Below are 26,231 nucleotides of genomic sequence, written 5' to 3'. Positions count from 1 at the left end.
CTAGCCATTCAATTTGAGTCAAACGTTATATTTGAATGAGAGTTACGCTTATAGCAAAAAATAAGAATTGTAGTCCGTGGGGTAGTAGGAGACGCGAGACGAGCGGGGCTAGGAGCGAGCTATCCATTGCCAACTCAGCTAGATGACCAGGAATCGCGCCCGAAACCAGTTCACAACGCGAGATTATCTTGAAAATTAAGTTATATACGTATTATAACTTGTTAGTGAAAATGAATTCCTGCTATAGGGTAAGTTTTAAATGACACACAAAACGCCAATATTTGGACTTGTCTTGGATGACGGGCACAGTGCCAGTGCCCCTAAGATCAAAACACAAGTGGCACGGCAACTGTTGTGGATAGGCGTGTCGCTTACCACCAGGCGCAAGTCTTGGTATATATAAAAAAAGACTTTAATGCTTAAATAGTAGAGTTATAAGACTTTTATATACACAATTTATTTCATGTAGGTCATATATTATCACTTTTGTGATTTTCACGTGATAAAATAATTTTTAACGTATACGCCACTCATAAAGTCCAATTGCGCTTTGCTTCGTTCAGATTTTAAGCTGTTTTTAAAAAGGAACCTAAACTAATTTCATTCGTAGAGTCGTTAAGCCTCTCAACTGAAAATTTGTCAATTTGCAGATGTGGTCTATTACACCTAGGGTACGGTTTTGTTACATGTGTTGTGCAATGTTTTTAAACTACTTCTGGCGCCTTGGTTACGATGTCAACATTCTGCATATCTGAAATGGATAATCGGTCCAAGAATGGATACGGCCTATCTTCGGACATGAGGAAGGTTGTAGCGTTCGATATGAAGTCCATGTTCCTGTGAGAAGCGATATAGGAAAATACTGCCGGGAATCTTTCGGTACCACATCTGAAAAAAGAAATTGGGATTTAGCGTGAATGGAAGATTTTTTCAAATTTTATTTTATGATAACATGTGACAGTACGAACAAGTCGTGCGCCTGGTGTTAAGCGACACGTCTTTCCATACTGCCGTCCGCTAACAAAAACGTGAGTAATTGACAAAATGCTTTTTTGAGACATTATAAAAAACCTTGACACAGTTTTAGAATATTGAATTTGTTTAATGATATTTCAGCTGTGCTAGTTAGGGTAAGTTCCGATAAGTCGTTCGACTTTCGAAGTTACCTAATTTTAATTATTTTTAAAAGACAATTTTGTGCTTCTATTTTTTAACCGACTTTAAAAAAAGGAGGAGGTTCTCAATTCGACTGTATGTTTTTTTCTTGTATGTATGTTACGCGATAACTCCGGTATTTGTGAACCGAATTTGATGATTCTTTTTTTGTTGGAAAGAGGGTACCTCCATAGTGGTCCTATTCCTATATAAAATTCCATTTAATTTTGATGAAAATCATCCACCTCGTGAACCACCCTTAGTTCACGCATGAAGATTCATTTTTATAAATAACGCCTAAATTTTATTATAAGGAGCAATTATTTTAATGGTTGATTTTGCTATTCTCCAATTCAAGGTGTTTTTCTCTGTCAATATACTTTGAGTAGTCAAGATAAAAATAAACTACCCTATTAAACCTAACGGTGAGACCTCAAGAGTCGTTCCTATGAATTTATCTAATAGTGTAGCCCTACAACCTAATGGTGTACAGCCTGACCTAACCATAAATATATAGACGGAGAAATTATATATATGCAAGATATGAACGGGAAGTCTGTTACCAGGAAACCTAAGGTGACAAACGGTAGGTTGGAAGGAGGTAAGGAAGTACACGTCGTGCAATGTGTACTGCCGGTCGAGCAGACTCACAAGACCGATCTACTGCTAAGGGGGCCTTGGCCACAGTGAGAGGAGTAGCGGGTAGTACTAAGCAGGATGATGAGTTGGATGAGTTAAAATCAGATGGTAGTGGATAAGTGAATATATTTACAATTCGCATTTTATTGTAAAACACATGATGTTCAAAGTTTAACTAAATTGTTTAGTGATATTTCAGCTATGCACCGTTAGGGTAAGTTCCAATAAGTCGATCACGTTAACCAAGTTTAATTGTTTTTACAAGAGAATTTTGTGCTCTATCTTTTGAAATTAAATATTTGACCGTTTGTCACTTAGGCGCATTTTAGTCAGCGGACGGTAGAGCAGTTGCAGTCGCAAACTTAGGGCCACTGCCACTGCGTCGTGACACTCTTGAGAAATAGTTAATGTGGCAGTATTTCCCAGGACTCTTTCACAAGGAGGTCTACTGCTACTAGTAACTTAATTTGCTAGCTGCGCAGCGAGCTACCCTTGTGCTGAATATTTTTATCATGCAGTTAATTTTTCCACCCACTCTCTGCAATTATTATTATTTTATTCGTTCACCAACAACTGCTTACAATAAGGCTCAACTCACACTGGCGCAGAGTCGAAGCGTCGCGTCGCGTCCTGGTTTTCAACTACAACGCTTGGCGACGAGAGTCGTCGGCCGACGTTAATGCGCACCCGGATTTCATTGTGTAACGTACAACGACGCGCGAAACCGTTCGACCTTAATCAAGCGCCGTCGCGCGTCGACGTGCGATGCCATATTTGCATAACACAAATTTGTACCTTAATAATGGGAAAATAGACATGAATATGCTACGCAAAACATGACGCGTCGCGACGCTTCGACGCTGCGCCAGTGTGAGTTGAGCTTAAGACTACAACTAGGAAAGACAATATTGCCTTAAAGCTAAGTGCAACAGTTAACTACAGGCAAACACCGCATGCTATAATTGTAATAACATAATTAAATGTATTAAGATTAAATTACTATCGGTCCTTTTTTCTTTTCAATACAGCCATGTTTGGTAATGAGAAGAAAAAAGGCCCCAAGAGTTTTATTTGGGGCATTATAGTCAGAGAGTCTGCATGCAATCCTACTATAGTTACGTGTGATGAAAGCATTATTATTATCTATCTACTGAAATGAATTCACATAAAAATATAATGTAAGGGAAAACCCCTTTTTGGGATTTTGTATATGATTTACTTACAATTTCCTTAAGCCCCATGAAGCCAGGCCCCAAAGAACGCCATCACTCACCGCAGGAGCCCCAGTATCCCTCTGCAATAAATATACAGATTTTTTTTAATTACGTCAATTGAAAGGACGAACAAGTCACGCGCCTGATAGTAAGCAACACGCCTGTACATAACCATTGCAGTGTCACTCAAGAGCTTTAGGGCGTTTTCAAATTAGATGCTTAAAGAAGCGCCACCATCAGAGATGGGCAGTGGGTTAAAACCTAAACAACCTGCCCAGGTTTTAACCAAGTTTAGCCCAAATTGTGAAAACATACACATAAAATAATATGGAATTTGTTATTATTCCTTACTTATTAGAAATTTCGATGTAAAAAATCTTTCTTTTAGACGAAAAGGAAGCAACTCCACACAATGCCCATCTTGCAATCCAGTGAACTCTCACTTACTACTAGGGATGCACATTACGATACTTATGAAAATCGATTTAAATGTATACGATAACGAGTTTTTGTATCGATTAATTTGAATGCAATTTTCAAGCGAATCGATTCAATAGAAAGGCAAAATACGTAAGCAAACAATAATAATTTTGTAATAATATCGTTCCATTTTACAGTGTGTTATTTTACCTTAGTTGCGGACATCCTCGTTTTATGTGTTCTTTTAGAAAGATAATATTACAAAGTTCGTAATGAAACTCTCCACGCTGTATCTATCATAGTTTAGAGAAACTTAGAAAATCGAGAAAAATCCATAAAAACCATAAAATCAGATTATTTCCTTTCCTGTTAATGATTTTTCTTTAAATATTTCATGTTAATAGAAAAGTACTAAAAGCACCAGTAAATCCAAAAAATAAAAAATATCAAGCTTTCCTAGACCAGAATTAATTTTTTTTTATTTTTTCGTTTTTTTTTTCTGAAGAATTTCTACATATTAGCATTTTTTTTTCAACCCGGACTTTTTAATTATAGTAATAAGTACTACCACAAAAAAAACCAGATGCGACAAACAGAAGAGTTCAGAAATATTGAATTTTTAAATTTTGTGTTAGGGTTGTCACTGAACATTTATCCTGTCTGCAAAGCGCAATATTATATATTCATATCTTACTTTACTCAATTCTTAATTTTATTTTCTTCGAGAGGACTGGTATACAGCGGAAGTGACCCTACCTTCCGATTCTAAAGTGGCACAATATATTACAGAGGCCATTTTTCGGGCATGATGAGTGTCATTTCAAAGGACAATTACTGTACACTTCCACCAAGGGCATTCAATTTCATTACATTCCTGTTTACAGTCCTTACCAGGGTGGATAATAGGTGCTAAGTTATTTGCATTTGAACAATTAGTTACATTGACTATTGAAATTTAAGCGATTTTAAATTCGCGCCCTATTTGTCCGTTGACAAATGATCCATCAGATTTCAGTGTTTTGACGCCTGGACATCTTCTAATAGGTTGTCCATTAACTTCATTTCCACAACCATCTTTATTGAATGTTCCTAATAACCACTTAAAGTTTTAATAATAATAATAATAACGCACACACTCAACATAGCCCCGCACTAGGGAAACCCTGTGTCGCGGGTGCCATGGACACACACATAGACAGCCATAAATTACACCCAAACTCACGAGTTTTGGAGGTCCATTGAAAAATTCAGGCAGCATTTTTGGCAGGCGTGGTCAAACGATTATCTAGTCTCTTTGAATTAGCGTGTAGTAAGAGCCTTTGCAGGCAAGGACTCTAAAATTAGAGTTGTTGAAGTAATGAAATTTGATAAGAAAATGCATTCCAGGGCCTTTTCTAAAGTCGTTGCCAATATAATTTTGTATTATTTTGTGACTACTACTTGTTATGAATACTAGAGAAATACTTATTCTAATATATGTAGTTATTTATTTTGTTTAAATGTATTTTAAACATTTTAGTATTTAAGTATGATTGAAGTGTCAACAGGTCGTTTATTTTAATTTCATGCGCGGGCGCAATTATGTCAGTATGTTCTTGTTTCTTTTGTTTAATCACAATTGTTTGTCTTATTTTCATGTCATTTTTTACATTTTCAGTACATTTTATAATTACAATACAATTTTTTCGAACAAAAATGTCTAGTCTGATGTGCCGTCGTCCGTACCTAAAACTTGGTACCTTGCTAACATGGAATGCGCTTTTGTATTGGGTGCACCGATAGATAGAAAGAGATAACTGTAAAATAATCTAAAGGTGCGAGGGAGATATGCCGTATAATTTATATATTTTGTGAGAACCCTATTTGGATAGAAATCTAAAAAACCTTAGAAACGCGGTACCTCCGAGGTCTTCCGAGATTAACGATTGTTTTTTCTTTATTCGATAGATACATTAAAAATGCTAATTTGGTAGGGTAATTTAATATAAATATATTTTTAAAATTAACAATTTTTTTTCTCGCTTTTTTGTGCGCTTAAGGACTTACGATTTTCACATTTTATAAAGTTTAAATCGGCAATCAATTTTTTTTTTTTTCAAAGAGAAGTTTCACATATTTCGGGAAATAGAGGCAAAAACATTTTTCTTGAAATTCAGTGACCTTTCGAAAAAAAAAATTGTATCTCCATTATAAAAGTAAATGTCTAAACGGGTGTTTCTTAGTACAATTTATTAGGATTCAACTTATTGAAATCGAACATAACACGAGGATGTCCACAACTAAAGTAAAATAACACACTGTGCATTAGGACAAAACTCGATTTTGTAATATTTAGTTGTAAATAGTTTTTGCCTTTGATATAGGGCGTTAATGGGTTTTAATCCGATTAGTACTCGGAGTTAATAAAGCGCCGGGTTAAAATTAGGTGCTTGCCCATCTCTGGCGACCACTAAATTTCATACAATATTTAGAAGCGTTTTCTTTTGAGTGTATTGAAAGCCATTACTCCATTTGTGAGCCGATTTCAATGATTCAATTTTTGTTGGAAAGGGTACCTCAGTATTGGTTTCATTTAAGTTTGATGATGAAATATTCTACCTCTAAGGGTGACAAACTAGGGGATGAATCCGGTTTCAATAAAAAAACATGGGAAGTAATAAAATCCGGTTTCAATAAAATAATGGCAAGTACAATTCCGTGAACTTTTGAGTTGTTTGCGGTTGTTTTAACAAGTTCCATGTGCTTGTAATTTCACCAGAAGCAGAAATAGGCAAGGTGCTTTCACAAGGCGCTATAGTGTAACTACATTATTTCATATAGGTAAGTAAATTACATATTGAAATTGTCATATTGATTACCCTCTATTGTTCATTCGTAAGGCAGATTCCCTTGAGGAGAATGAGCAAGAAACTCCAGGGGTTTCTCTTTGAAAATAAGCATTTGTACACATTTATCATTTGCAATATTTATTTCAAATATATAGATCATGTCCTCCTGCAAGAGCTAGACGTGTCACTACTTTGAGTTTTTGTCATGCACGCAGAAGCTATATAAAACCTTTAAAGTTTTTGGGTAGTTTTCAAGCTCTGAGTGGCACTGCAACTGTAAGGGACAGGCGTGTCCCTTACAGCCAGATGTCTGACTTCGTCCCGTTATTTATTGTCATCAAACAAGATTATTTTAGTTTGGGTTTGAGTTCCGTAGATAACAAGAATTAAATAGAATTACACATAAAATTAAAATAAAAATTATTTCGTCTTCCACAGCCCGATTTCACGCACTGCTATCTCACTGTAGGTCATCTCAAGTTTCTGCCGTCACCACACCACTTCTTCTATACTTTTATTATAAAGTTTTTTACGCTATTAACGTAAGTTGATAGATAATAAAAAAAAAACAAAAAGTGTCCTGTCTATAAATTGGAAATTTTATGTATAGCATTATTTAGTTGACGTCGCAATGCGGCTCGAATCGAGAATTTATAGATATTACTTTTTGTCACCGTAACTGTTTTTTTCGATAACGATAACGATAACGATATATAAATATTATAAAATATAGACTACAAACTATAGCCACCAGATACTACTTACATACACCAGAGCCTGTTCAAACTGCCACAAACTGCCTCGGTGGCTGAACGGTTATCATACTGCACTGTCACGCAGAGGTCCCGGTTTCGATTCCCGTGCCGGGAGAAATATTTGTATAGTCTACATTTATTTCTCTTGTGAGTTTGGGTCCCTAATGCGGGGCTATGACCCGCACACGCGCGGTCTTATTATTATTCTAATTCCACAAACTTCTCTTCTTTTTCTTTTTGATGTCGGTTTTTTTTTTAATAAAAAACGTCACAATTATTGTACTCACAGTACACGGTCCCCTCTGCCCAACTTGACTAAAGCAGATGAAGTTTTCAGTGACGGCGACACCGAAACGCATTGTAGCGTTGTTGCATTTTTCGCGGTCTATCAAACGGGCATGATAGACTTGCATTGACATAGGGCGCCGCTCGAATATGCCATCACGCTGAAATATAAAATTGAAAAATGAATCACATAAATTATAGAAAACATTTAAATGCGTACAAACGTATACAGGGTGTAATCGTTAAGTGTGCCCAGTCCATTATTCCATAAATATAAGAGACATTGAAAAGCTTTAAACTGATATGGAAAGTACGGTACCCAATTAATAAATCGACATCAGTAAATTAAAAAAATAAAACTAGAAATATCCAGAATTTTAACATTAAACGCTCCCATACTTTTAATGTAGCTTTCTTAGAGAGGCTTTAGTTTAAAAAAAATATTCTAAAAGTTTGATCAATTTTATTCATTAAATTTTTATTGAATTGATATTCAATTATTTTTTGTGAAATTACTCCACTAGTCTGTTATAATTATTAATACAAAGATCGAACACTCAGAAAAAATTCCTTCGATCCGGTCGGATTCGAACCGACGTCTTCTTGCATACCGTGCCAGACGCTATACCAACTAAGTCACGGAACGAACCAACGGACCTCACGAATTTTTCTATGTGCTTGCATCGTGTCTTTGTACTTGGTCTTTCAACGACTTTTTAGTCGTAGCGCCATCTATGAGAAATCTATGACAGATTTATTACCCAGTTAGTACCTTTACAGCTATCAGTCCTGGCGAGAGATGTCGCTATTCACTATATTAATTTAATTTTTATTGAATTGATATTCAATTATTTTTTGTGAAATTACTCCATTAGTTTGTTATAATTATTAATACAAAGATCGAACACTCGGAAAAAACACTCAGAAAAAATTCCTTCGATCCGGTCGGATTCGAACCGACGTCTTCTTGCATACCATTTTACTCATTTCTATGGACCACTCACACTTGACCAAATAATTGACTATGCCATTATATTTATATTCAATTAAAAGATAGTTTTATTACATTATTTGCATCAGTTTTGTCATCTGTTAACTTATTGTTACCTCTTACACTAGGATAATTAAAGCTTCTACGAATGTAATATTAAATGTATGGGAGCGTTAAATGTTAAAATTTTGGATATTTCTAGTTTTATTTCTAAAAAGTTATTGATGTCGATTACTCATTAGGGAACGTACTTTCGATATCAGTTTAAAACATAAGAGTAAGGCGTTTGTTTTATTATTGGTTTTCGAGGAAATAAAATGTGAATCAGTCTTATTTAAAAGTTACATTGAAAAAATTTAAACGTATTTTTAATTATTCATTAAATCCACTGTATTAAAATGAATCGACATTATCATCTTCAGCAGGTCTCACTGGCCTCCTAGATGCTTCATGTTGAGGATGAAGTCGCTCGTTTCAGACTTTTTTTACATTGGAATAAGTTTTTGAGTCCGAAATTCAAACGCACATTTATAATCGATGCCACATGGCCGGAGTGCCAACTTATAAAAGAATGAAACTTACGCCATCTAGAAGGGAGATCAAAATGAGTTTTTGTCACGAGATCCTAGACTATTTATTTTTTCCATATTTCTAAGCACGAGATACTACATAGTGTTTTACATGTTTTGATGCAATAACATCAAAATGGACTTTGGTTGCCGAGCGCCCTTGTTGTTCCCAATACTTCAATTGTATTATTTATAAAAAAAGCAGTGGTGGCCTAATGGTGAGTGTGTAAACCGGTCCCACGGGCCACTGTCGTACCACCTTGTGCAGGTGCTGACCGGACACGGCTGCTTCGGTCACTACCTGCACAAGGTGGCGAGGAGGGAACCGTCCCCGTCGTGCCACGAGTGCGGCGCTGCGGATGACACTGCGCAGCACACCCTAGAGGTGTGTAGCCGGTGGGATGAGCAGCGCCGCACTCTGACGGGGACTGTAGGGCAGGACCTCTCGCTACCGAGTGTGGTTGCCGCCATGCTCGATAGCGAGGAGTCCTGGGAGGCGGTGGCCTCCTTTTGCGCAGAGGTTATGTCGCAAAAGGAGGCCGCGGAGCGGGTGCGCGAGGACGCGGCGGATGCGCACCCGCTCCGGCGCAGACGTACGGGGAGAAGGCGAAGGCAGTTCGCTGCTCGCCTGATTCCCTAGTGAGACCAGCGGGCTCTGGACAGGGACTCCGGAGCCTGCATTGCACGGCCTCACTCGTCTGGGGGGCGGGTCGGAGGACAACCGACTCGCCCCTCCGTTGGCGCGGGAACCCTGGCGTAAACTAGGCCGGGCGGCGTCGTGGTGAATGTTCACTGATCCCACGGTGCCGACTCAACCGGCGAGAGGGAAACCCGGGGGGGTTTTAGTGGGGTAGGCCCTCCAGCCTGGAGGGAGAGTCCCCACATAACCCCTGAGTCTCCCTGGGCTCAGGGGTATCCATAAAGATTTCCCCCCCCGTCAAATAAAAAAAAAAAGTGGTGGCCCAATGGTTATGCCGCCTCTTAAGCAGAGGTCGTGGGTTCGAATCCAGGATCGAAAACGACTCACGAAATTTAATTTGAAATTTACCATGAGCCGAAAGGTGAAGAAAAATGTCGTGATGAAACTTGCACGTCGAAGAAGGTTCATAGTTTAGCCGATCGGACGCGACGCGGTATTACGTTTACTTGAAAAAAATGTTATGCTAGATATTATTGTTAGACAAGTTACAACACTCATAACAATCTGTTTAGGTTTAAGAGTGGAAAGTAAAATTATAATTATTAATACAAAGATCTAACACTCAGAAAAAATTCCTTCGATCCGGCCGGATTCGAACCGACGTCTTCAAGCTTACCGTGTTAGGGCGCTATACTTTGCTTATGCAAAGCAAAGCTTAGTTGGTATAATGAATCCGGCCGGATCGAAGGAATTTTTCTGAGTGTTCGATCTTTGTATTAATAATTATAACAAACTAGTGGAGTAATTTCATAAAAAACAATTGAATATCAATTTAATAAAAATTTAAAATACAGAGAATAGCGACATCTCTCGCCAGGACTGGTAACTGTAAAGGTACTAACTGGGTGATAAATCTTTCATAGATTTCTCATAGATGGCGCTACGACTAAAAAGTCGTTGAAAAAACCAAATACAAAGACACGACGCAAGCACATAGAAAAATTCGTAAGGTCCGCTGGTTCGTTCCGTGGCTTAGTTGGTATAGCGTCTGGCACGGTAAGCTAGAAGACGTCGTTTCGAATCCGGCCGGATCGAAGGAATCTTTTCTGAGTGTTCGATCTTTGTATTAATAATTATAAGAAAAATTATGTTTATCACTTTTGTCCGGTCTAACTTTTCTATATTTTTGTTTGCAAATAAACAAATAAATAAATAAATAAATATTGCATCGGGTTTGGGTGTTTGCGGTATCTACCGTCGTTGTTTCCGATTTCCATAACACAAGTGCTTTAGTTATTTACTTTGGAATCAGAGCAACGTATGCGATGTTGTCTAATATTTATATTTGTAACTAATAAATAAAAAAAGTATAAGAGTACTAAGTATAGCCCATTTTTTTTAAATGCGTTACCCTGTCAGCTCCCCAGCTGGTGATCCAAGCGTCGTAGAAGGGCGGCATCATGACACGGTTCGGCAAATCTAGCCCGTGACATGCATCTGAAAATCTGAAAACAGTCCTTATTAAGAATCTACATTTGCGGGGTTCACACCAGTTTGTAGCGAAATAATCTGGATGATCGAAAATCATCTTAGACATTCATTGCGAATACTAGCGTCGTGGCATTAATTTGCAAACCATCCAGAAACAGACTGCTAGCCCAAAAAGCAGCTCGGCTGTCGTTCTTACCTCTGAGATTTTTTTTTATAATATCAAGTGACGGGACGAACAAGTCGTGCGCCTGATGGTAAGCTACACGCCTGTCCATAACAGTTGCAATGCCACCCAGAGCTTTAAATCGCAAAGATCTGAGCATGAAATATATTGACTGCGGGCGCGTGTCGGGTCGGGAGCACGGTGGATGTAATTCCGTGTAGAGATGGGTTTTTACCCGATAAATATCGGTCTAAGGATAAATATCCGTTTTTACTGAGTAAAACGGATATTTATCCTAAAACATGGATAATTATTTTTTGTGTTTTTTATAATAAAATTCATTAGAATTAGTTTTTTTTATTAAATAATTACGTTTTTGCCATTCTTTTATGTAACAATACTGTCCTACCTAAGTTTTTCGAGTCGAGTGGTATAAAAAATTCGATTGACAGAAACTTATCAAATTAACTGTAACCCACCCAACTTTATGGTCTTGGGGTCTACAGCGTACTAAATAAAGTCATGTTTGGTCATAAACCACGATTAAAAGTGTTTATCCACGTTTTTGTACAAATATCGAGTAAAAACAAAAAATATTAAGGAAGAAGGAAATGTAATCAAATTTAAAAAAACGTTAAAAGAGTAGTACCTCATTAAAAAATGTTTCTATTCGCTTCAGGAATATTTAAATAATTAATGTAGATTATTATTTTATCTGTGTTGACGATTGTGATCGTTTTTTTTCCAAATTTTATTTAAAGTTTATTATTTGTCAAAATTTAATCATTTTTCGTATACCTAATTTAATTCTAATTTTATAACTTATTTAATTTGTGAAATTTGCCAAATGTTATTGTATTTAATTATTTTGTAATTTAAATTTTATTTCAATTCTATAAGGATCAATGTTATAAAATTATTTGCTTGTTAATAAATTAAAATAATTTTAAGATTGCAGTGCCCTTGCAGGGTTCATGTTTTGGTTCATCACAACATTATTTTTAACAACTACATTTGTACAACATGATACGCAATAAAGAAATTTGAATTTGAATTTGAAAACAGATATTTATACTGAGTATTTATCCCAATGATATTTATCCATGACCCATCTCTAATTTCGTGCATTTATATGGACACGCTTAAATACTCGGAATTAGAGCCGCCCGACCCGCGCCCGACGCACACCCGCTCTCTGATTGTTTCACGCTTTATGACCAAAGTCGGAGGATTCTATGTAGTAACAGTAATGGTTACCTGATATTCTTATCAACGAGGAACAGCGCAATATCACAGTCTGGGTTCTTCCTGACGCTCCATTCAGGATGCTTCATTACTTCCTGTATCCTTACTACCTGCCCGCCTCTGTCTGTGTGTCTTGAACATACTCGCACGCGCATGCGACTCATTCTACTCGACCTGGTGCAGGAGAATCATTTAAACTCTTATACATTTTACTCTAAGGAATAAAGCTATAATTGCCTTGCTTCAAAGACTTCTGAACAAATAAAGACGGAAAAGTTATATTTTGCGCCACACCTGACCCAAAATTCAACCTAGTCGGCAATAGCGGGCTTTACATAAAGCCTTTATCGCGCGTGATACAGCCAATCGTGCGCGATTGAGCATGCGTGTAGAGATGTTGGAAGGAAAAGAAAAAACCGCGCGTACGCTCATCAGTCGCGCGCGCAATAGCGCGTTCCGAGTGTTGGCATTTTATAATTTTAATCGTACAATGTATTTACAATAATTATAATGTTAAAGATAATGAGTACACTTGTGGATTTGAAGAAATCATGAGTACAGGAGTTAAGTAGCCACGTGATGTTAAATAGTAACGTTTAGGAACATTGACATTGGTAGGTCAATGTTTAGGAACTTAATTATACAGCCTGGTTTTTATTGTTCATTAACTGCACATTCTAGATAATTATATACCTATTATCCTTATTACTATAAGTAAATTTAACTGTGTTTTTAAAGTACAAATATTTATATCGAGTTCTTAGGTTTTCGCGATTGTTACACATAGGTATTATTCCGGATTTAAATCACGTATATTTATTTGAATAATAGTTACATTTTCTATACAAATGTTTAGTCTAATCAGTGTTGAGTATAGGATTTGATTTGTCGCTTTATTTTTGAATAGTGAGGTAGTACTCGTTAAGAAAAGTCGCCGGGCCTATGCAAGAATTCGTGTCGTTTCTACACACGAACTGTGTATACTGCCTCTGCGCCGGACAAAAAAAAAGTCTTGTCTAACCCCGACACGACGCGCGTGCCGCTATTGTATATGGGTGCATTGCGAGTAAACGAAAGTTTATGCGCGTGGACGGATGTTGCTTACTAGTCAACATATACAACAACATATTTCTTTCCACAGTCGGTAGTAAAACGACAGCTACCTGGAAGACTAATAATGCAATGCACTGACACATTTTACCCTACACACGTCTGTCCGAAAGTATTCGTATCGTGTACACACTCATCATTTTCTCGTCTGCAACAGACACGACATGTTTTCGTGGCTAGATCCGACAAAGTTTTTGTCGTGTACAAGACCATTATCATCTTTTCTGTAGCAGACACGTTGAATTTCTCAACGTGTACACCCGCCCGTAAGGTAGGGGTAGTTATTAAAAATCGTGTAATATTGGTAAGATGTACAGTTCTGTTGTAGATTTTTGGTTTGAAAATACGAATAAACGAATAGTGCAAGAACTGTTTCTCATTTTTACACAAGGTTGCCTTTTACACAGACGTTCTTCCGTTGTAATAAAAACGAACACGAGCAATCGCGCGCGAAGGAACGTTAGCTTAAAAATCTTCACACAGTCAATTGCGCGCGGTTGCGCGTGCAGGCTTTGCAGCGCGCAATCCTGTATGCACGATCACGCAAGATAGTTTCTGTGTAAAGGGGTCTATCATCATATCGTTTAATAAAGATCACTACTTTGTTTTTAAATTAAATTTTATTGGCCTCTGTTGAGAATGACAAAAGAGTCAACTAGGCCAGGTTGAAAATCAGCAGGCATCTACCACGTGGCACACAGCTTCAAGAATTAAACTGGGCCTGTTTCTTCCACGCACTTTTGCTGTTCATAATAATTTATTGCGTAGTCACATGATAATAAGGTGTTAACAACATTTTGAAAATTATAGTACGTACATGTGTTGCCCTGTAAGGATGTTTGTTAATTGAGTCACGCTTTACTAGCCTCATTGCATAATAATATTACATTAACTATGTATATATCTAAAAAAATAGACTATTTATTTATTACGCAATACACTGCCAATATAAAAAAATAATTCATCAATATATTTTACACATTATTTGTTTCCATTAAAAATAATTGTATAGTACTTATTAATGAATATTTGCGTAAAAATTATAATTATCCATTATTATTATTTGGTACTAAATTATTTAATATCAAATTAATTATAAATATAAAGATATGATAAGTTATAATAACTCTTATTAATTACAAAACATTTAAGTTACTTTTCGAAAGCCTTGGAATCGTTGATACATTTTATACTATTTGGGACATGGTTTATATTTTAATTAGCATTGGGTGAGGAGCGAATGAATACAATTTTAATTTTGAGAAAGGTAATTTCAATTTGTTTCGATAACGATTATTACGTTTTTCTGCTTTTAATGGCGGATAAAAGGTAAAAGCTTCAAATATGTGGACTTCAATCATTCATTTTGATCATCGAGTATATAACCAGAAATAGAGACGAAATAAGATAATCCATCCCTGTCACCTCATCAGGCAAATGGGCCTTATATCACTTTTAAATATTAACTCTCGTTTGCACTGAAGTCACACATTAGAAAGCAGAAATAAGTACAGAGCCAACAACTGACCTATGTGTACGTCTCCATATATTCCAAAAACATTCTGTACTTATTGTGGCGTGGGAAAAACAGGAAAACATCTAATTACAAAACAAACTGAAGCATATTTCATCGGTAATTAAATATTAAACATGTAATTTTTCAATTTTCGTCCAATATAGCAAAGCTCAATAAACTCGTCGATTTGAAGTAAAACAATTGACGATACCCTTAATTTGTTTCGAATTCGGGCTGGCCAATCGGAGCGCAGTAGTCACCGTAATGATTTGGCAGAACACTTTTCAAACAAATTAAATGAAATTTCGTCTCTATTTCTGGTTATATACTCGACGATTATGATATATTCTTTTTTTTATAAAATAACATCATTAAAATTAAAAAATAACCCAGTTACAAAACAGTGTACCTACTTCAAGAAAGGCAATAAAGTCACTATTTGGAAGCTAATAATAAATCGTCAAGACCAACGATATCTATGTACTAGATTCCATACACAAGCTGTCTCACTGGTATGCGTTAAAGAGACAGCACTTCAAAATCATAGATTAATAAGCAACAGTTAAATATAAAGATAAATTTATATTCTGTACAAAAATTTAACTTGAATACGTGAATCTTATTAAATAGCCTTTTTTTACATATATGCGCCAGACTATCGCAAACAGTGATATTATTGTATGTTTACATAAATGTAATTAAGGTTCGTAGCGCAAGTTAATCTAGGTGATACCTAAACTAAGTAAAATTGCTTACTTGTATCTTAGCTATCCAAAACGGTGCTTATAGCATGATGGTTAGTCAATATATTTTCAAAACATGAATACTTATTTCTATTAGTTAGCATGTTAACTATTATTAATATTACGTAACAACATATACAAAAGGAATGAAACTATTGTTCCGGATTTAAATCGCGTATATTTGTTTTTTCAAACAAACCGACGTTTCGGGCCCTTTACAGGTCCCATGGTCACGGTTGACTCATAACGCCCTTTAACTGCAAACATGCAGTCAATCTGTTAGAAAGCTTAATCAGAGGACTTATCTAACGTTGCTAATCTCGTGTGAGTTTCACTAAAAACGATCACAAACAAAAAACAACGCCAGGAAAGCTGACGCCTAACGATAAATATTTTTCTCGTATTTCTCCCCTAAAGGATGAAAAAAAAATATATAAAGTAATCCATAGTCTAAGATTTTCCATATTTCATAGTTGATATCAGTCAAATGTTCAATATACTGAACGAAAACGATGGCGAAATTACATCGAGTACATAACCAGAAATTGTGACGAAATGTCATTTAATTTGTTTGAAAACTATTCTGCCAAATCATTACGGTGAGAACTGCGCTCCGATTGGCCAGCCCAAATTCGAAACAATTGACGGGTGTCGTCAATTGTTTCACTTCAAATCGATCAGTTTACCTTGAGCTTTGCAATAATGGACTAATATTGAAAAATTCCATATTTAATATTTAATTAACGACGAAATGTGATTCCATTTGTTTTGTAGTGGTTTTGTAATTAGATGTTTTGCTGTTTTTTCACACCACCGAATGGAATAGCCCCCATTGTTAGAGATATTATCTTTATTACAATAAACACAGAATAGTTTTGGAATGTACTGAGACGTACACACAGGTCAGTTGTTGGCGCTGTCTATATTTCAGTGCAAACGAGTGTTGATATTTATAAGTGATGTATCACTGATGAGATACCAGGAACGTATGGCCCTTATTTGGTCTCTATTTCTAGTTATATGTATACTCGATGACCGTAATTATGAATCGATTCGCTTGAAAATCGTATTCAAATGAATCGATTCAAAAAATCGCTTGATCGTTTGGAATTGAATCGATCTTCATAAAAATCGCATCGTAATGTGCATCCCTAGCATAATTTGTAGTGATTCAGATCCAGACTATTATTAAAATGAAAATAATTTCATTATTATGATATCTACATGACCATAGACTGTCTAGAAAAATAAGTCTTTCATATAAAACTGAGGACATACTTGCTTGGGCTTGAAGAATGTATGTAATTTTGTTCAGTACATTTTAGGGTCAAGTCACACTGAAAGAGCTGCGGTCGGAGGAGCATTTTGGGTGCAAAGTACTTTTTTTTATAATATCAAGTGACGGGTTGAACAAGTCTTGCGCCTGATGGTAAAGTACACGCCTGTCCGTAACAGTTGCAGTGCCACTTAGCTTTACATCACAAAGATCTGAAATTTAAGTAGACAAGTCTCATGTGCCTGTAATTTCACCAGCACCCTACTTACTCTTCAAAACCGGAACACAGTAATGCTGACATTACTGCTTGACGGCAGAAGTGAGTAAGGTGGCAGTACTTCCCTGGATTAGTTCTACTGCTATTCACTTAGCATTTTGAATTGTATCTTCTAAAGAAAAGAGTTCACATTGATTCAAATGTATAGTGCGGCACTGCGAACAGCCGCGAGCACGAGATTTGTAGCGACTAGTTCAAAGAGGCACCGTGTTAGCTCCTCCGACCGCTGTGCGCGTTTGCTCTTTCTTGACCCTTAATGTACAATAAACGTTTAGCGGTTTTCTCATTGAAGTTTACTCTGCCTTAGGAGATTAACTCAGCTGAATCCCATCTGAAACCGGCTCGCTTTAAGAATATGGTGCTTGATCCCGGGTTCGACTCTGGTAGTGCCAACTGGGAAAAAGAACTATTGAAAAGTTTTCCTGGTCTGTGTATTCCAGTAGCGCACCAGAGCTAATTTCGTTGCTATGGTACTCACAGCACTTGTTTGATAGCAGGTAATTTGGTTTGTTCTTCGAAAAACTTTTCAACTCGGTACATTTTTAGTACCTATACCAAGTTGGAATGAACTCGAGTGTGCACTTACCGAAATTATAAGGAAAAGGTAGGAAGGAGTAGTCGGAAATAGAATGCAAGACAAAACAAAAAATATTCTTTATTACTCTCATAGGACAGTAGACAAATAAACAAGAACGAGTAGAACAAGAACAAAGTTTAAAAAAATAGACTAGACTAGTATCTTATCTTTTACATTAAGTATAGGCAATACCTGGTGTCATAACAATAGCATGATGAAAGTGCCTAAGTCTCAGTCGTGGCTAGACGGCCCCCAGCCTGATGAGCCTGACCTGAAGATCCCTAAACTTGACAAGAGCTGAACAGAGGCTTTGGCTCGTAGGCCCTATTCTTAAAAGGCCGGGCATTAAAAATTATTAAATATTCATAGAAGGGCATATAAGGCGGACTGCGAATTTGAAGTTTAAGCGATTTGTTATTTTAAATCTGTTATTTTTGTAGTATACTTAACTATAGCTTAGATATTATCTTTTAAGAAAGAGTTTAACGGCTTAGTAAACTTATTAGGCTGCTAACAGATAGGCTGTCGTGTTCAACTGCATGCAGTCGACTTCAACAGCAAGTGTTTGCTGCAGTCAATTCGGACGATAGCCCGAGAAACAAGAGCAGCAATTGACATTCGTAATGAATATATATTTATTAATAATGATTTTTTTGTATCTGAAACGAAAAATTCAAGCCAGGTTCACCCGCGTGCCCAGGACGCTCGTTTAAATTAAAACGTAAAAGCTAAATAAATAGAGCGTATTTTGCCATGACAGTTAGGCGCACGCGGTCGCCGCGCGGCGGCAACGCGGTGGCCGCGCCGAATGGAATTCGTGTTGAACAAATGCGCCCTAGAAGGATTTATTATGTTTTAGAATTCTAAAAGCGTACATTTTCTTAACTTAAACATAGTCCTACAAAACTGTATATAAAGCTTGACTGCAGGATCCAATTACTTGGTTTAATCAACGTAATGATAAAACCAAATACGATTTTTTTGCAATGGCACTTTTGTTTACATTTTTGACCGCAAATTCCACCACAGAGTAGTATATGCGGGTGTTACGGACGAGAGTTTGTTGACCAATTAAAATGGAGGATTTCGATAGTAAAGTAAGCATTTCGTCGCCTTACTTTCTCAAACTCGTATCTTAAAACTCAAAATTACTAAAATGCAAAAAATGGATTGTATATACAAATTTTGCAGGCTGATTTCACATCACATTTCCTTCATATTCACACACTGGCTTTTCCCTATTATTAAAGTAATGCATCAAAATCACACCGTTGATATTTGCAGAAATATAAAAAGAAATAGAAAGTTTTGGCATCTGTTGAATAATCACTCCTTCTAAGATACGAGTTTGAGACAATAAGGCATTGATTTAGAATCAAAAATGTTTTGAATAGTGACTAGCTAAAGTGACATCTGTGCTTCTATTTCGATATCAACAAATACACAGAGCTCCCGAACTAGGCGTGCTGGTAAGCAGTGGACTACATGCCGTTGTACCTATATAGTGACTTTGCGTAAACAATTCATCTGGTAGCAGCCTTAGATAGTCGAATGTGTTTTTGTTATTTTATAGATCATGGTTTTGTTCTTGACCTAATTAGTTTTTAACGCAAAAATATGCGTTTTGTAATTAAACTGCAATGATGGTTGCCCAAGGAGCACACTTTATACGCCTTAAAACTGTTATATCTATAAACAGTCTTAATATGGTAGACATTTAGATAATAGTTCTCTATAAACGGTTTTAGAAAAAAGAAATTTTCCTTATAGACTTATTTCACTCAAGTCAAAATTTTAAAACCTTCTTGTTACCAAACAACTTAATTAAGTGTAATCTCTTAAGATTTACTCTTGTAGTCCTTATTTTAAGTTCATCTGTAGAACAACTGATTATTTTTAGTAAAATTGTACTATACACACCCAGTAAACTCTATTAATACTCTAAAAACTAGTGTTCTTAAGTTTATTCTAGATACAGTTACTTTATAGATATTCTGTAGTGTTTGTACTTATGTCAAACACGTTATAGTGCGTCTTCAGTAGACTTTATTTAAAAAAATACTACAATTAGGGTTTTTACTCTATTGGACGTTGTAAGAGTTCATGCAAAATGGATAAAGAATATTAAAAGATCTGGTGGACATGGTGAACTTTGGATATTAAGTCACATCATTCGATACAATCAGCGTTGCCAATGACAATTGTTCAAAATCCCCAATAATCACGGTTAAAATCCCCAAATTGGGGAAGACCAAAGTTCATATTCTCCACAAATTCTTCACATCTCGAGTTTTCATTATTTATTACAAATACATCGCTTAAAAATATAATAAAGAATTAAGAAACTCAAAATGTAATAATCTATTACGTTTGCTGTGAATGTAAACAGAATGTAAAATGTAAAACTAATTATAAAATTAGATGACCTTAAATCGTTTATTTATTTTAATTAGTTTCAACATTAATCTGTAAACAGTCTTTGAATAAAAAATAATTTTGCTTTGCTTTACAAAATTAAGTAAATTGATTATTTGTTGTGCATTTGGTGACACTATGTTAATGTTAGAAATAATCATTGAGTTTCGACCTACTTATATTTAATATTCAAAGTTGACGAGTGGTAAGTTGTGGTGTGGAAGTACCAACTGCTCGGCTGTGTTTATCAATAGCTGATTTCGTTTTGCTTCATACCGGGGACCGTCCTAAGCGGGAGAAAGAATCGCGAACTCAACACGCACCGACTGGTAATTTTACAATTCCGAACCAAGTGCTATAATAATAATTCTATTTAAGCTGCTTGTTATTAATACGAGGGATATGCGATGTTGAAAAACACGTCGATATAGTCCATCACAGTGTTTCTAACAGTAACGATCAAACTAGCGATGCACCAGCAATTGACAGATTAAACAAAATGATAAAATGTTAGAATCCCCACATTTTCCTCACATAGCGCCAATCCCCACAAAATCCCCAATCTAGTTGAAATTCCCCACAATTTGAGGAATTTTATAATAGTCGTAATTCGCGGGCGAGCCGGTCATGGCTTTGTTTGTTGACAAATAAATAAACATTGTGAAGTGATTCCGTGTTGTGAAATGAACGCGTAAACTACTGTACTTCAATGTTGTGTATGTGTATTGTGCCGTCTATCAATACAATACAGTGAAATCATTATGTGAAATATGGTTGGCGTTAAGAAATAACCTCAATTTTGTAATGAAAATTTTATTTCTTCCAACATAAGTTAGGTATGTCATTAAAATGTTCCTTATATTTATATAATAAATTCCCTATCATTTAAATATAAGGAACATTTTCCACCTTTCTAGTCATATATAACACATTCCATATCGATGCGACAAATTGGATTTTTAAATTGTTTTTTTTTTTTTTGACTTAGTGTTTTGAAAAGTTTTTTTATTGCATAATACGCTTACTATTCCTATAACTTTTATAAAGGTTTTGTAATACTGTCAAAAGGAAAAATCGCTTAGAAACATCGCGTTTTGTAGACAATCATAAAAGTAAAAGTAAGTAAAAATGATCTTTTCGTATTCTAAAGTTTTTCTATAGATAAACCTTTAGACAAAATGCTCCAACTGTCTTTTCTCTTCTAAATATAAAATTCTATATAAAATTCTTATCGCCATTTTTATTTTCAAAGAATGACTATGAAGTAGCCGAGAAAAATTTCTTTTCTTTTTAAAAAGTAAATCTAAGTTGAAATTAGCTTGAAGAAGCCTAGAACTTCTTGGAAATGGTTTGTTTTGTCAGTTATTTTGTATATTTAAGCTTTCTATAAATATTTAAAATCGAAAATCGATAACTGTATTTTTATTAAGTTTATATTTTATACATAAATATTTAAAATTTAGCGAACGCGTTACTTTTATGGTAAGTTTTACACCACTTTTCACAATGTATTTAAAGTCGCACGTCACGTCGGAATTTGAAGTCTTAAAATATTCATTCGAATTAAATTCTATTACATATCTTATAGTATATACACACATCAAAAAAAGTTTGCGATCACTTCGAAAAACTGAAATCTTTTTTGTTACTGTAGATTATATTATGATTTTTTCTTCTTTTTAGATTCTTTATTTAAAAATAAATTAGAACATGAAACAATGACCCCGTTCAATTGTTTTTTCATATAAAAAGGCTTTCAGTCCTAGCTTACGCTCATTCAGAAATCTGATTTAGTCAATTATAAGCGATTCAAGATATTTTTCGCGGAAAGTTGTGATTGAAAAAATGCCAAGAGGATTATCAGAGGTTTTACGAGCTAGAATAGTAACTTTGAGGGAAGAAGGATACACCACGTGAGTAATAGCACGCAGACTTGCTATATCCCAATCCTGTGTCGTGGCTACGTTGCAGAGGTATCACGGAATGGGGAATTTAGCTGACCGACCCCGCAGCGGTCGCCCAACTGTTTTGACAGCTGCCCAAAAGCGCTATATTAGATTGCTGGCAGCCCGTGATCCAACAATCAACGCCACTAAAATAAAAGCAGAAGTCAGGGCCGCCTCTGGGCTTGAAGTTAGCACGCAGACCGTTCGCAATTGCTTGCACCAGGCTGGATTACGAGCACGGAGGTCTTGGCGAGCTCCGCTCAATTCCCGGCAACGTCAACGACGAAGATTGCAGTGGGCTAGACTTCGGCAAAATGAAGAAGGTGAGGACGAAAACATTTGGCAAAACTGTCTCTTCGTTGACGAATCCCGAATCAGCACTCATCCAGATAACCGACGTGTCCGTGTCTGGAAAAGACCAGGCGACCGTGAAAGATAAAGAACTGCCACTGGAACAGTTCAGCAAGGCGGAAAATCGGTGTCCTTTTGGGGTGGCATTATGATTGGAGCTAGAACGCCTTTGATCCCGTATCGGGGCTTCATGACAGCAGACATGTACAAAGCAGTTGCTATTGATGATATCGTCAGACCATTCCGAGTAAACCATGGGCACCAATTTGTACTGGTCGATGATAATGCGCCCGCACATCGAGCTCAACGAGTCAATGCTGCTCTTCAAGAATACGATATCACACGATTAGACTGGCCTGCCGGCTCGCCCGACTTAAACCCAATAGAGCACGCGTGGGATGCTCTTAAACGAGCAGTATGGAACCGTGAGCCACGTCCCCAGACAGTTCCAGAGCTCAGGGAAGCCGCTATTGAAGAATGGGATAGGTTACCCCAGGAAATGCTGGATAACTTGATCCTCAGCATGCCCAGGAGGATCTTCGCATGTATTCGAGCCAGGGGAGGAGTTATTTTATATTGAATTCACACCTTTTAATAATAAATTGTTGTTTAAGTTTAATTAAACAGTCTTTTTCTTTCTATGAAATTTCTATCACTATTACATTATGATTAATGGCTCAATTTTTTAAAATAAATAATAAAAAATAGTTTTATATTTTAATTTCAAACAGGGTATTCCTATTTAAAGAAAGCATACAACATAGATTTTTTCTTGATAAAGTTAAATTTAAAGAATTATAGGAGCTTATGCTATTGATCGCAAACTTTTTTTGATGTGTGTATGTATTTAGATATGGGTGTGCTGCTTGAGTGGTATCTAAATTAATCCTTAAGAATAATAGTAAGTGTTAAATCATTAAGTTCATTATAGCAATGGGGTTAATTGAATACCAATGAAATATTTATTTTTTTTGGAAAAAAAAAACCCCCAACCGCAATAGTTTAAATTACATCAATTTGCCAGGTTTGTCAAATTTGCCAAGTGCTCGAAACCGGATTCATCCTCTAGTTTGCCACCCTTAGAAGTGGAGTACTTTCCAAATTTAAATGATACCAATACTAAGCTACCCTCGTTCCAACAAAAAATAATCATCAAAATCGGTTCACAAATGGCGAAAATGAGTTATCGCATGCATACATACAAAAAAATAAAGTCGAAATGAAAAACTCCTTTTTTTGAAGTCGGTTAAAAAGTAATATTAATGACTTTTGGTCAAACATACTTATCAGTACAGTTGGCTGCGGTAACATGTAGCGTAGTAACACGCAGTACGCTTGTTGAATTATCTATAATAATTAATCATAATCGTGGAGATTAAGGCAACAACTTATTTTTTACGTTCTAAAGAAGACAACTTACTGTACATGAAACGGTTCAATAACTCGTTTTATTAAACCATGTTATAAAATCATTTTGAACCGTGTTATAGAATCTTTTTGTATTAAATACCGTTGTCTCTATTGTAATAAGCAAACAAAAGTAATAAAATGAACAATACTTAATGATTTGAATTAATATTTCCTATGCAAATGGAGACATCATTTTAATTTTATTTTTGCTGCGGCGAGGTTCTGATTGCAATTCATAATGGGTGCAATTTATGAAACAAATTTCATTTTGTTCAACTCCAAATTAAGTTTTATCGGATTTGTCTGATTACTTTGTGTATAGAACGGCATTCATGCGCCACTATTGTATATTTTAAAGATTTGTGCAAACATTTCAACACTATGACTCAACTGGTTATAATTCTATGCGTTGTAGTAAAGGTGTTTCAAGTAAAGATTAATTACATTTCCTTCTTTCTTTATTATTACACTTTCGAACTTGTATTTTATCGCAATTTAATGCAGCTTAAAATATTATAATACTGTATGATAGTGTTGGTAGAGTTGGGATGTCTTTTTTTAATTATTTTTTTTTTATTCTTAATACATTTACACGTATGTAATTGCTTTATATGCCTGTACGCCGTAACCTCCTGTATATAAAGATCGATTGTTATGTATAAATCGGTTCAATCAAAAAAATAATTATCGGTAGCAATTCATAGCCCCGGTATTTGCTGGGTACGCTGTTCTTCCACTTTTATACCGAATTATTTTTATGTTTTTATTTTTTCAAGTTCACACTAACACTAGTTTAAGACCTCCTTTTACTAACAAATATATCATGTTGTCTGAGAATAAATAATTATTATTATAAATAAATAGTACATCTTTTTCGTTCATTCTTAAGTTGCCGTCAACTTGACTAATTTGATCGTGTACACGCTCAAAAGTAATACAAAAAAAAAACTAATTGAGACTCACTTCCATAGGCAGTTAGCCGTGGTAATTATAAGCCGTTGATTGAGAATAGCACCCGAACACCAATGCTCGCCGTCCTTCTGAATGGAGACCGTGTATGGGTAGGTCTCAATCATGCCGTCGCCGGATGCGATCAGCCGCCGCGAGCTCACTGCCCGCGACCCGGGGTAAATGAAAAACACATGTTATTTAATACCTTTATTAATTAAAAAACAAAAAACAAATCAATCTCAGTCCAGCATAATCATTCTACTAACCTGTTCGCCTGTTGTTATACCGCCGTGACGACGCGTTCGATTTAGTCCGTGACAACTTCTTTTTTTTGTCCGAATTCCTTTTGTTATCCTTTTCCTTATTTTTCAAACTCCTCGCCTTCGCTTTCCTGGATTTCTTGTTCTTTCTACTTCGGCTTTTTTTGCTGTTCTTTTTGTTGCTTCGTTTTTTGGCCTTTTTGCCGGTTCGTCCTGTTTTGTTTGTTGCTTTGCCGCCTGAGTGTCCTTTTTTGAGTTTTTGTATTGGCTTAGCTACGGGTTTTATGGTAGTGGCAGCAGGAGCTGAAGTAGCTGCAGGGTCGGCCACAGGGGCATCTAGTTTGTCTTTTTCTACTGGCTTTTCATTTTGCTTTCTTGTCGTTGCAACCAAAGCTGCCGGAACGGGCGGGGGCGCGGCTGCAAGGGCTGCAGGTGCTGCTGGGGCTATTGCAGCCGACAGGGGTGCTTTAGATCCTGATGCTGATGCTGATGCTGATGCAGATGCAGAAACGTGCGGACCTGATAAAAATGTTGGAGCTGCAGGAATTACAGCAACCGATGATACTGCAGACGCAGCGGGCGGAGGCTGTGGATCCGGATCCGCCGCGCGTTTCTTCCGCTGCAAGGCGCCATTATAATCCGGTAACACTTTCTTCACACGAGCTTTCGGCTCATCGTTTGCATCTATAGGGAAGTACGGACTGTTCGGTATGTCGATCAACTTTCTCTTGTCATGCGGCGGGAAGACTGTGTAGCCTCTGAGGTTACCACCATCTTTCTGCTTCAGAAGTTTCGACGAGTACGTCTTTTTGTTAAACCGCCGATGTAGCAACTTGGGCTTTTTGGATATATATGAGACTACTTTCTTAGGGAACGATCTCAAGATGAGCGACTTTTGTAGCGGCTCATTGTCTGCGGTTAGCGTAGTTATGTGTAACGTATAAATAAAAAGTAATAGAAACAACGTTTTCATCGTAGTGATGTTAAATTTGTGATCGGCGTTT

At 36.3% G+C, this 26,231-nt stretch overlaps 1 protein-coding gene across 1 annotated transcript; it reads right to left on the bottom strand.

Moving 5' to 3' along the window:
• Positions 1–579: 579 nt before the first annotated feature.
• LOC113239769 lies at positions 580–26,231 on the bottom strand. Its single transcript, XM_026476880.1, has 7 exons — positions 25,234–26,231; positions 24,980–25,127; positions 12,408–12,569; positions 10,908–11,001; positions 7,299–7,457; positions 3,018–3,088; positions 580–888 (listed from the first exon to the last, which is right to left on the bottom strand). Exons 1-7 carry the CDS (start codon positions 26,198–26,200, stop codon positions 705–707), a joined length of 1,785 nt encoding a protein of 594 aa, XP_026332665.1. The 5' UTR covers positions 26,201–26,231; the 3' UTR covers positions 580–704.

Source organism: Hyposmocoma kahamanoa, unplaced genomic scaffold (genome assembly GCF_003589595.1).
Source record: "Hyposmocoma kahamanoa isolate Upper Pololo Valley unplaced genomic scaffold, ASM358959v1 116, whole genome shotgun sequence".
In the NCBI taxonomy this organism is placed as follows: Eukaryota; Metazoa; Arthropoda; class Insecta; order Lepidoptera; family Cosmopterigidae; genus Hyposmocoma; species Hyposmocoma kahamanoa.
The sequence above is the reverse complement of the archived record's forward strand: the minus strand, read 5'-3'. Positions and strand labels throughout refer to the sequence as shown.

Excerpts from the sequence above, each read along its gene's own strand:
- LOC113239769 (XM_026476880.1), bottom strand. The coding sequence starts at position 26,200 with ATGAAAACGTTGTTTCTATTACTTTTTATTTATACGTTACACATAACT. Across the intron at positions 25,128-25,233 it reads GTATAACAACAGGCGAACAG|TGAGCTCGCGGCGGCTGATC; the intron begins GTTAGTAGAATG and ends GGTCGCGGGCAG. Across the intron at positions 12,570-24,979 it reads ACGGCTAACTGCCTATGGAA|GTCGAGTAGAATGAGTCGCA; the intron begins GTGAGTCTCAAT and ends CTCCTGCACCAG.